This window comes from Crassostrea angulata, chromosome 7 (genome assembly GCF_025612915.1).
Source record: "Crassostrea angulata isolate pt1a10 chromosome 7, ASM2561291v2, whole genome shotgun sequence".
NCBI lineage: Eukaryota > Metazoa > Mollusca > Bivalvia > Ostreida > Ostreidae > Magallana > Magallana angulata.
This window is the reverse complement of record NC_069117.1, coordinates 29,929,448-29,942,207: the sequence shown is the minus strand read 5'-3', so window position 1 is coordinate 29,942,207 and position 12,760 is coordinate 29,929,448. Positions and strand designations below refer to the sequence as shown.

The 12,760-nt window shown below is 32.6% G+C and overlaps 1 protein-coding gene across 2 annotated transcripts; it reads left to right on the top strand.

Moving 5' to 3' along the window:
- Window positions 1–6,526: 6,526 nt before the first annotated feature.
- On the top strand, window positions 6,527–8,897 carry LOC128155640 (uncharacterized). Of its 2 annotated transcripts, XM_052817452.1 has the most exons (4): window positions 6,527–6,689; window positions 6,939–6,983; window positions 7,651–7,942; window positions 8,608–8,897. In XM_052817452.1, the coding sequence occupies exons 1-3, from the start codon at window positions 6,542–6,544 to the stop codon at window positions 7,929–7,931; spliced, it is 474 nt and encodes a 157-aa protein (XP_052673412.1). In that variant the 5' UTR covers window positions 6,527–6,541; the 3' UTR covers window positions 7,932–7,942; window positions 8,608–8,897. The 2 variants fall into 2 exon arrangements, 1 of the variants encoding a protein (XP_052673412.1); XR_008239625.1 differs by lacking the exon at window positions 6,939–6,983 and having other exon boundaries at window positions 6,532–6,689.
- The last annotated feature ends 3,863 nt before the right edge of the window (window positions 8,898–12,760 follow it).

Sequence of the window (12,760 nt, the reverse complement as noted above, 5' to 3'; positions counted from 1 at the left end):
GCTGTTATCTCTCCCAAAGTCATGAAGTCAATTGCTATGAAGAGATAAATGGTATTAGATCACATGTTCTAAGCAATATACCACATGTATAAAGTAATACACCTTATCAAAGGGCACATTCCCACATGTATAAAGGAGAATTTCGGTTCAATGATTTTATTTATATGGATAACCGTTTAACAACCTCTCCTTAAAATTATTACGAAATACATATTTCCATATGTCAGAGACGAGTGAATTAGTGTAAAAGATAGACGAGAAATTAATCATGATTTCCTGCAAATCGAGTTTTGTTTCAACGTGTTCCAGAACACAGGGGCTCGGTTGTCGGATAGTGGAGTTTTTATTATTTGTTCCCGAGGACAAAAATGAATAACAATTATAATATTATTTGTTATACGTTCATGTTAAATTCTGAAATCTGATTGGTTTAGACGCAGTTCATAATCTGTTCTATTACCCTCAGCGTTAGCAACGCACTTAGCAACGGGTAACATTACGAATTGTTACATGCGCGAATATCATGTGCGTACGGTTCGCCCTAGAATTCACGTTATTCCTATCTAAAAGCAGTGATGTTTTCTTTAAAATTAAGACATTCAGTATAACAAAATAAATAGTGCCTGTTTGGGAGGATAACAGTTGAAATTGACACCCTTCGAAAACCATTGTCAACCTCCGCTTCGCGTCGGTTGACAATGGTTTTCTCGGGGTGTCAATTTCAACTGTTACCCTCCCAAACAGGCACTATTTATATAGTGCATTTCTGTGTATTGAATAAACATTCACCACCCCTGTTTTAATCGTGTTAAAAAGTGTATTTAATGTATTTAAAAAAGTAAAGGGACGACACTCGCCATCTTGTATTTACAAGGGGTCCTCGCTTCAAACTATGTTTTATACAAGTTTTTTTTTCTCAAACGATTTCTGACGAGATCTAGGGTAGAAAATGATCATATGATATATCCCTATTGTCTTACTATATCTGTGTGCCGCATAATAAACAAATTGTGTTGATATGTACTACATGTACCGGTACATCCTCGCCAAACTTATCTTAAGCAACGGAAGTTTACATAAGAGCGACGTAAATTCTCTTTATAATCACTGGGATGTTCCGAGGGATAAGTCTAGAGAGAACAAAAAAAATCCGCGAATCTTGGTTTATCGTATGCTTTCGGATCTCCTTAGCGATTACATAATGAGTTTGCTTCAACTTTCATTTGATCATTTTCCAAACTAGATCTCGCCAGAAAATGTTGAAGATATTGGAGAACTTGTTTATAACATACATTGTAGCTTGAACCGAGGACCCTATTAAACCAATATGACGAGTGTCGATCGTCCCTTTACTTTTTTATGTACAATGAATAAATACACCTTCTGTTAACTTTGAGCTTTGTATATAGAAATTGAAAACCATTAAAATTTTAAAAGCTAATATTTATAGATTATTTCTCTGCTAAATTATAGTTTAGGCATAAAATATCACACCTTAAAATTTAGGGTGAATCGAAGGATAACTTGTTGACAACCTAGCCTCCTGAACGTAGTATGATGATAGTTGCAAATGGAAGTGTACCGAATTACAAACACTTATAATTATACGTATTAAATAAAATGAAAAATATATATTGGTATCTATATTTTTGCTCATCACTTATTTTGAACACTTGTTAAGATATTTTTTTTCCCAATTGTGTGACATTTTCTTACTGTTTTTAGTAATGTTGTGGAGCAGAGGGTTTTAAAAATATAAATAAAATTTCACATTTTTCTCTCTGAATTGGGCAGACTAAAATATATAAAATTAAGGTCGGTATTATTTATTTTAAACTTTTTTCTTTATCTCAGTTGTGTATCAGTTGTGAAGAAGAGGTGATTCTACTTTCAATAACCCCTGCAAAAAAATAAAAACAAAAACGAAAAAACCGTTTGTGTGTTATGGTAATAAATGATCGTTGCTGCCTTTTTAAATACGCATTTATAGCAAAATTTTATTCAAACGAGTGCTTTTTTCGATCTTTCTTCTTTTCACTTTCACGTAAAACTATATTTTTTCACAAACTTAAAGAGACAGTACAGCTGAAAACACATGTGTGAATAACTTCAGATTTACCCATTGTTTCGTTAGGAAATAAGAAATAACGTTGATTGTAACAGTTGAAATAGATAAAAATCCCTTTCACGTACCTAATTAATGTAATTATGAGCTTCCGGAAATTTAAAAGTCGTACAAACCGGAATATTTTGTACCACGTGGATTTTGATTGACAGTAATTGACACGTGCTGAAAACTACAAGATATTCGCCCGACTACGATCATCGTGGTATATGAGGTAAAAAGGACTCTCTAAACGGAAAACATGATCACTTTCTCGATAATCTATTAATGGTTTACCAATTTCGGTTCATTTTAAAATGAACAGACATAAATGTGTCAAATAACCCCTCAAGGGGCCTCACTTACAAAAATGAATTTAGGTTGTAGTCAACTCCTATGATAAGCACGCATAATACATGCTTACAAAATAATGATTGTGGTTATTTTAATAAGTAGAAAAGACATATTTTTATCAACAAACATGTACAGGAGAATCTTCTCGAGTCCTGTATGTGTTTTGTTTACAGTAAATACGCAAGCGTTGCGATGTATTTATGTGATAGGTTATACGTAATTATTAATTTTAATGAAATAAATAGATTTGTTTAATGGAGAAGTTCGTAGTTTTTTAAAAGTTCATACATTCAAGAGTAGTAAAAAAATACCGAACCCGATCGGAAAATTTTTTCAAGTCTGTTTTTTGATAAGATGCGCCGTACTGTCTCTTTAAGAAAAATATTTAGTTATTATAAATTCATCGAACAAACGTGCATGAATATATTGACCCCTTCCTTTAATAACTGGGCCTCTAAAAGTAGTAAACAAAGCCTATATGATGAAAAGATTGGATACAAATTCTTGAGAAACCAATATGCAATAATTCTAGATATAGTAATAGTTATTTATAAAGAAAAGGGACAGAATGAAATTTTGATAAAAAGGAAGTTAGGACTTTTTCTACCCTAAATGTTATTTCCTAACGGAATATTATTAAATGTACATGCAGATACATAGAGAGATTTTCAATTTTTCAAGTACTAGTAAAATTTGTCCCCAAGACTTGCTTATTATATAACGTTACTGCACGAAGAATATTTCATTTCATAATCTGGTAGTATTTATATGCATAAAAAGTAGAGAATAATTCTTAGGCTTATTATCATCATGGCTTTTTTTCTGAATGTTCAATAAGAACTGCAATAATTTCAATGAATTTTATTGAACGGTTTCAGAATTTAAGTACATATACTTTGGTCTGAGTTATTTCTGAACTGGACATGATTGTTTTTAAATGAGCGATGTGGTCCATGGTCTCATCGTCATAATCTCTCTGTTGTACGGAAGACAGAAACCACATGTAACGGATTTGGTTTGTAGAATAGAGGCAACGTCTCGACGAATGACAACCAAGTTGGAGTCAAACCAGTGATTGTTACTTTATGCCCAGTCTGCTCATTACATAACTTACTGTTACAAATCTGTACGAAGTTGTTTCAGTTGTTCTTATGTTCAGTGATACATGTACATTTATTGTTTTTGAAAAAAATTCCAGGAAAATTGGTTATGAATTAACATTTTCCAAATTTTACAGTGACCTTGCATTTTTTTAAAAGGCATGGTTTAATTGCAAGAAACCATGTAAAAAAAAAAAATCAAAGCAAAACAAAACAAAAAACAAAAAGCAAAACAAAGGAACTAAAGCTCTGTCACAACAATTTTGAAATGAATTAATACATAACAGTAATTAAAAATTACAGAAGAGCAATGAATTTAAATTTCACATGTCCATATGAACAAACTCGGTTGACTGTTGTTAAAAATGTTTGCCATAAATTAGATCGAATTTTTTGTGTTTAGAATTCCTTACACAAGTTAGTTCAGTTGTCATCATTTTGACCTTCACTGCGCGTGCCCTTCGTCCTCTAATTTTAGAGGATCATACATGATTGTATATTAATTATTAATTAATTGGAACACGACCTCTCTATATATATATATATATCTATATCTATATCTATATCTATATATATATATATATATATATATATATATATATATATATATATATATATATATTCAGAGTCTGTTTTAGCAGCCCATTTTATCATCTATATCTATATCTATATCTATATATATATATATATATATATATATATATATATATATATATATATATATATATATATATATTCAGAGTCTGTTTTAGCAGCCCATTTTATCATTTGTCCTACCTCACGCACCATCAAGCCATTAACATCCATCATCTCACGCCATTGGTCATCTTGAACGTAGGTCCGTTTTTATTCTTTGCTATTTCTTGTCACCTCGAACATGCAGCGTTCGCCGTTTATAGCCGCCGTGTTAAGGTGTCGTAACGTACCATAATAGCTGCTGAGGTATAATATTTGTCATTTCGTTACTGGAGGACATTCTACAAACACTTTCGCTGTCTACGACATGCTTTAATTAAATACGATGTACCAAGGGCGTGATATTTAAGATGTAGATTTAAAGTTAAGAAACTTTCGGATTTCAAACTTACAGAAGTATCATTGGAACTCATTGAAATATTACCTTTTTAAAAAAACATTTATTTTCTTTTTAACTTTGTTCGAAAGCGTATTATATAGTGCCACATTGACGCTTTTTTCTTTCTTTTTTTACACATTAATTTGCAGATTTTACACTTTAATCTGTGAATTTTCGTAAATCCAGTAATTTAGATAAAGACCCTTAGCTGATAAATTGATTTTGGGATGTTTTGTGTATTGTTAATCCCTAGCTTCACCTTTGCTAAGATTTCTTTTCCTAAAGTATTGTAACTATTTAACGTTGTAGTTATTTACCATGTACCTGAATATGACTGGTGATATATAGAAATTTGCAATAACAGATGTCGTAATTAATATCATCGTTTTGATCAATCTAATGCTAAAAAATACGAATCTGCAATTGATATTAAGGAGGGTTATCGTGGTGCAAACTTCACTAATAAAATTACAGAAAATAGCCCCTCCCCCTCTCTCCTCCTCCCCCCCCCCCCCCCCCCCCCCGCAGCTGACTAGAAGCGGCTTTGTAATCTTTTTATCCGGATCCGCGCAGGAAACTGTCATGTTGTAAATTTTTAATTTACTGGGTGGGTGTAAATACAAAATTTACAACATGACAACAACCCACTCAGTAAATTCTAAATTTACAACATGACAAATAGAAAAAAAAACAAACAACTCGTACATTTAAAGATACTTCTTGAATACATATTAGATGGGGAAAACATATACACGCATCCTTTAAACTACTTCAAAGTTTTAAAAATGTCGGTTATGATAGAGAAGGGGGATGGGGTATAAAGCAATAACGTATTCATATGAATACAATCATTACATCACATCTAAAATGTGCATCATGTTCAAGATGGCGTGAGGAAAACAAGACCCACAGCATGCCAGATAAATAAAAAAAAATGATAAAGACCATCTGGACAGTGATTATGAAGTACAATGTAAGTCTGAAAACTGACTGTAAAGATTAAATATGCGGGAAGGGGGAGTGACAGATTCATGACATTATCAATCATTTTGAGCAGCGTGCGCACATGACAGCGCATGCACAACTTTTGCGCAAATCACACGGAATCGCCATAAAACGAATTAGAGCTTTCATATACATCAGTGTCATAAAAATAAATCTTCTTCCCCAAGAAGAGTTCCCCCTAAGCACGTTGCAAAGTACACCCCTCTCCCCCTGCCCCTTATGTTTTATTACAGAATTCGCATTTTCAAAGTTTTATTGTTAGTGATTGAAATGAGAGATTCTGTCAGATTCTGTCAGTACATGAAAGGCGTATTCTTTATGTTTAATTTACAGCCAATTATTCACACCCTCTTCCACACCCGCAACACCCCTCCTCCCTATTATGCTAAATATTGCGGTTTTTTGGACAGCCTGATAGGAAGAAGCAGTTATCTTTAGTTAGTCGATGATTAAATTACTAACATCTTTAAAAATATCCCTTTTTTTAAATATTTTTATCAACCAATTTTCTCCACGGGAAAAAAAAGTTTAATCTATGCTTGCATAAACTCTATTCATTTGTTTAGGAAACAAAATTTATTTTTGTTTTTTATACAATTTATCGTAGCTCAAAATGTTTCTTTTTTATTGTTTATCCGTACATACCTTATAAACAAACAAATCATGAGCAATAACACATCAAATATTCTTTATCCTTTACATGTATATACATTTGGCGAGAAAATACTGGCATATACTATTACATTTGACGATGACACATAATAAAAAAATATGCCAAATGTCCGCCAAAAAGAAAGAAAAAGAAATCCTGTATAGAGACTTCGAACTTTGACCTCTGACCCTGTATAATGATGTGACCAAACCTTTGCAATAAAGTGTCATAAATGGGATGGGAGACAATGGATGTATAAAAAGACGGACCAGCTAATGCCCGGGCACTGTGGGTCACGTACAGTCGGCGGTAACGAACCATCACCCTCCACTCTCCCAACCTCAGACACCATGATCAAGGAAATTGTCCTCGCTTTGGCCGTTTTCAGTTGTACTACTTGTAAGTTTCACACTTTGGATATGAACGTTCTCATCTGTTTTTATATCTTCCCCGGATTATTTTTACCGTTTTTTTTAATCTCTTGGACATTTCTAAATCTGTGAAATTCCGTATGTCTATAATATGAGGATACTAATATTTTTGCAAAAATGTTTTTGGTTTGTTTTTTTTAAATTTCGTTTTGTCACCTTTTTTTTTTATCATTGTATGCACATTTAATGTCGGGAAAGGTCGCCATTTTATTTACAGCCGCACAACGAAATTTAGGCCTTCTATTGGCTCTTAGCTCTGGCGGTAAGACCAGTGTTTGGTGACAGCTAAATATATTCATTGGTAGCTTAAAATTTCTTATAGAAACGACAAACCTTAGATTTTCTCCTATAGAAAGTCGAAACATTTCCAATTTTAGTATATTTTGTTGCATTATTTGGGATCGTTTAATTTGATAATTTTGTTGTTATTCCCAAATTTCTTTTGAAATGTAGATTTTAAAGATATATATTCATATGGTTTCTTGATTTTTCCTTTATAATATTGCAAATATATTATTCATCAATGTGGCGTCTTGAGGCAGGTTCCTTGTATTGTAAAATGTCGTCATTTTAGGTGGCGGTATTCGTTGTGCCTTTCCAAATTTGTCGAATGTTTATCAATGTGTACATATGATATATACATGTATAACCATTTGTTGTAAATCATAAACTGTCATTGTTCATTCTGTTTTTCACATGATGATAATTATGTAAAAATACACAACTTGTATTGCCATTATCTTCACGATAAACTGTTGATTAACATGGGATAATCTCAATTATTTTTTTTTTAAACTTTTATATCTAAAATGATAACAAAGCGAGTTAATGGGAATTCCAAATATTTATAGTCATTACAAAAGTATAGAGTTACAATGTAAGCAGTTAAGGAGTTTTACTCATTTTAAACGATTTCTATATTGTTTCAGATGTACAAGGAAACCCAATGGCTTTGATGGCTTTATCCGGAGCCGGCGGTGCCGGTGGTAGTGGAGTTGGGTCCATGATGATGCGCCTCCTTAACAATCCATACACTCTTTGCAAAGAAACTGAAGGAGTTAAAGCCATCCCTTGCCGCACCGGAAACATCTGTAACTTGCTTTCAATCAGACAATACCGTATGCCAAACCTGATGAAATGTAGTCCTGCTGGCATTGGTTGTTGTCTGAAGGACTATATGTCACTACAGCTTAGCAAAATGATGAACTGAGAAAATCAGAGGTAAGGATATCGAAAAACTTATCTTTCATTAGAAAATAAAATTATGTCATTTTATAAGAATAAAACCATAACACGTTGAAAAATATTTGATTTCGGATGGTCTGAGCAAATGATACGATAAACATGTGATAATAAATGGTATTAAATTTCCAAACTATACAGTTCAAGTTAACATTCTAAAGGAAATTAATCGACAATATCCTTATTCTTAACATATTCTGTCTTTTATTGCGTCAGTATGACGCAATGACCATCAAATGAGACATTTACTGACCACAAAATTACCCTATCAAGCATTATAAGCTAGGTATAGACACCTTACGAAAAAAATATATAACTGTCAACTTTATCGGCAATGTCGAAACATGAGCCCCTTTACTGCATAGCGATTTTTACCTTGACACCTTTACAGCTGGTGACGCGATGCGCGTACCTGACCATGGTTGGTCATTGTCGTTTGATGTGATGAATAAATGACAAGTTTATATGCGCACATATATTTTTTTCCGGAATAGAACATCAACGTTTTGAGACACGTTGATATCAAACAAGGACAAAAACAGATCTAATTGTTTGACTCTATCCGAACTATTCATCAAAAGAGAAAGATAGTCTATAAATAAAAATGGCTACCTTAAAAATAACAATTTGTCTTTCTATTACAGGTTATCTTTCTGCATACCAAATACACAGAAGGATGCACCAACGCCTGAAAAAGAACTACTATTTATTTTCTCTCCGTTGTGCAGTTTTTCTTTATCATTTCACTTAATACCAATTTCATCCTAAACGGTACTTCAACACTTTGTTATTGCGGGTAAAGAGAAATTCAGAGCCACGTTCGATAACCAATTGTTCGCAAGACCAAATGTCTCTCCTTCGTATCATGTGAGAATGTGATGGGATCCACATTTTACGACGTGTATGATTGTTGCCAATAAAATACGAAAATACATGATGGGTTCGCTTTATATTTTTATTTCACAATCCATATATGTGCTTCATTCCAAATATTTTTGCCCAATTGTTTTGGCATACACTTCGTTAAATTCGGTAATTTAAGATCGGATTGCCGTCATTCCCTATATTTCAACAAGGGAATGCGAAAATAACAATTATAAAGAAAATATAGCTCTTTCTTAGAGTTTTGAAACACTTTATAATATCAATTTGAAGAGGGTACATGTTTACATCATATTTGATATAATAGATTTCGGTTTTAAGACGTTTTAAATCTTACATTAGTTGGCCATTTGATTTAATATAATAGTACTCGTAATAAAAATTCAAAAACTAAGGTTAGAAATGATATGGAAGTACAAAATGTTCTTCAAAATGTCAAATTTGTTCAAGATCAATTATCAAATTCTTTAACTGGGTTTATCTTTAATTATAACATTGTTGAAAATATATTGCACACAATATTTCCTGTGTGGTAAGTCTTAACATTAACCAATTTAAAAAAGGATGACCAACCACCAGTCTATAAATTATTTACCGTTTTTTTCAATAAACAACATATTTATAAATAAATGACCAGAACAGAAGTCGACTGGAGTACAACATTCATTGGAAACTACTTTTCATATTAGTGCAAAACACACTACAGTCTGTTCCAAAATATTTAGCCACATATTTGGACGAATTTTGATAAAAATACACGTACCTGTGAAAGATAGATAACAGGGAAAATATCAAAGATATCTTCTTTCACACGTTATCATTTATTACCTAAATAAATTCAATGGAACGAAACCAGATTACTAGTACATAAGGAGATTTATGATGGGAGATGTTGACATCTTTTCTCCATTCGGAAGTCACTCGGAATACCATGCACAATTTTTCAATAAAACGGGTCGGTTCCAATACAAAATTCTCGTTGACTTCACATTTTTAAGCCGTGGATTGAAACCTGACAAGCTAGAGGGACGGTTTAAAGGTGAAATCTTTGGATAAACAATCTTTGGATCCAAAAATTGTGGCATGATAGTGTTTGATACATGTTGTTTTACACGTACTATTCTAAGTGTTTATTATAAAACGATTACCGCTTAGAAATGATCACTTTGTCATAATTCTCTTGAAAACAAAAGCCGATAACATTACACCTTTTACTCAAAATGCGTTGTCATTGATGAGAAATCTCTATTTTAAACATTTTTTACAAATTGTAGAACTCAAGGTAGATGCTAGTACACGATTCTGTAGTGTTTCATATTAGCTGTATTTGACAAAGACAGAGGCTGACTCTAAGGTTGTCTATTGGGTGTTAGAAAATACGGATGAATTTTAAAATTTGTATCCTTTAGTGTTAATTTCATTGCTTATTTCGGAAAAATACGTCCGAAAATGGAAATTTGTAATGTGTCAACTATAATTATTCAATGTAGCGTGAATTTTGATCCCCCCTCAAAACATCATACATGTAGTTACTGACAGTCAATTATGCCCCCCCCCCCCTTTTTTTTAAACTACATTCTAACTTTATTTAAAAATGACCGTTGAAAAAGAACCTTTTATAATGTAACAAGGAAAAACGGTTAAATACAGGAGTTAGCGTATCGATCTTTAAGATGTTATTTTACAAAAAAAAAACCGTATCATTTTATTGACTACATTATCTTCTCATGTAGAGAATTGGTCTTGGCATTTGTTACCTATTTAACTAAGTTTTACGGGTACCGGATATTGCTGAAAAATATCTGCCTTACCACTGTAAATTAAAATCAAACCAAAACCAAAGCCAAAAACCAAATTTATTGAATCAAAACATTAAAAATAATTAAAAGTATTGTATAAAGTTCTGTAGATAGTCTTTTTTCATTACGTGATCCAACTCCTCTATCGAGTGTTCCAAAAGTCTTCCCCAGCAAAAATAACTTTGTTTTAATTAAAACAAAGTAAACATGGCACTGTTTGGTCTGGAGGGGATATTCTGAGGTCATTTGGTGAGTGGGGGGGGGGGGGGGTTGTAATATTTACAAAGTCGTGCATAGATAAGATATCTTTCAAAAGGTGTGTAATTGATATGAGAGTAAGCCAGTATTTAACAACGTTTCATTTTGTTCATAATCCCGTTTGTTCAGATGAGGGTTCATAAGAATTTTTTCGGGGGATCGGGAATCAATTTTTATGAAGATTTTTTTTTTCAAATATGACCCTAGAAGGGAATGAGGATTGAAACGCTACCTTGAAATTGATTTTGTAGAGTTTATTAGCTACTTGTGTTAGAGCCAGGTTCGAATCAGTCATTTGTGTGCGTACGCTGTGTGACCCGTGGGCCTTTAATGTTATGAATGGTCATTTGTTCACTCAGTTTGGATAATATTCTAATATGCTTAGTCAGCAAGTTAGGAACTTTACAATTTATACAGAATTTATTCAAGGTAGACCAAGAAGTAAAATGTTCAAAGGATGACCGCTGTCAACCGACCCCTAGTTGCAAATAAATTTAGGTCACCAGAATGAGCCAGGTGACCTAAAATGTTCAGTTGACGCTTCAGCTCTAGCACGTGCAAATCATGCAGCATGATTTGACAGATAAAAGAATATGACAGTAATATTTCATATTTCATATAAGTGTTAAAAGTGGAAATTGCTTGATTTCTGCAACTGTTCACCTTTTTAAATACAAAATCTTCATTTTACGCCACAAAAAAATTATTTATAAGAATTATGGTTCGATAGCATAATACACGTACTGTAAAATCAGTACATTTCACGATAAAACTAATTTTACAAAATCTTCATTTTACGTCACAAAAAAATGTTTTTGTAAGAACTAGGGTTTGATAGCATACTGCACGTACTGTATAAACAATACATTTCATGATAACACTACCTTAGTTTTGTGCTTTGATGTCTCTAAATAAAGCATCGCTGTCTTCCTCTACGTTCTAAAACCCAAGCACCCCGTTGTACAAAACAATAAACTTTAGAAAAGCTTACGCTTTTGTTTTAATCAATGTAGAAATAAACATAAAAGGCATTGGTTAGGTAAGTGAGTTCTCTTTTAAGCATGAATATGAAAATATAAAAAACTATAGAGCTTTACGGCCGATATCACTTTTATTTCTTAAAATACGAATGCGTGATGAAAGAAAACTATGACAGTACAGACCGAATGGTTGTCAAGGAGCCGTGCTATAATAGACGTCATTCATCTTGTAATCAAAATAATTTTTGACATTTTCCCCTATCTGAAAAACTCTGGAAAACAATGATATATCTTTATTACACGTCGAGAAATAGGGGGGTCTCTTACACATGAGTTACTGTCTATGGTCGTCCGTCTAGTGCCCACTGGCCAAAACCAGAGGCTCTTGACGCTTTTGTTGCCACTATATAAGTGGAAGGTCACAGTTGTTTGACAGGATTCACATCGGACACTCATCACCTCAACGCTGTGCGCATAGTTTTATGCTATAGAAACAGTCAAAATGAAAGGACTATTTATTTTAGCATTAATATTCACCGTTACATGTAAGTATTTTTATAAGTTATGTCATATCTATTTTTAGAAAGCTAAATTACAAAGCCTTTTTGTTTTGTTCAAATCGAATATAATTTCTTTTTTTAGCAATTTTCGTCGAAAATTTTTGAAGTAACGAAGCAAAAATACGCAATTAATTCAAATATAAGTAAAAGTCAGGTGTTATTCTTATATTTTTTTTTACCAAATTTGCATGATTGTATAAAACCATTTTCAAAGGATTACTTTAATTATATTTAAGCGCTCCATTTTAAGGCATTGTTTTTTTTGTGTAAACTCAAAAATATTCCTCCCAATATGTCAAGTGTAAATGCATATTATTT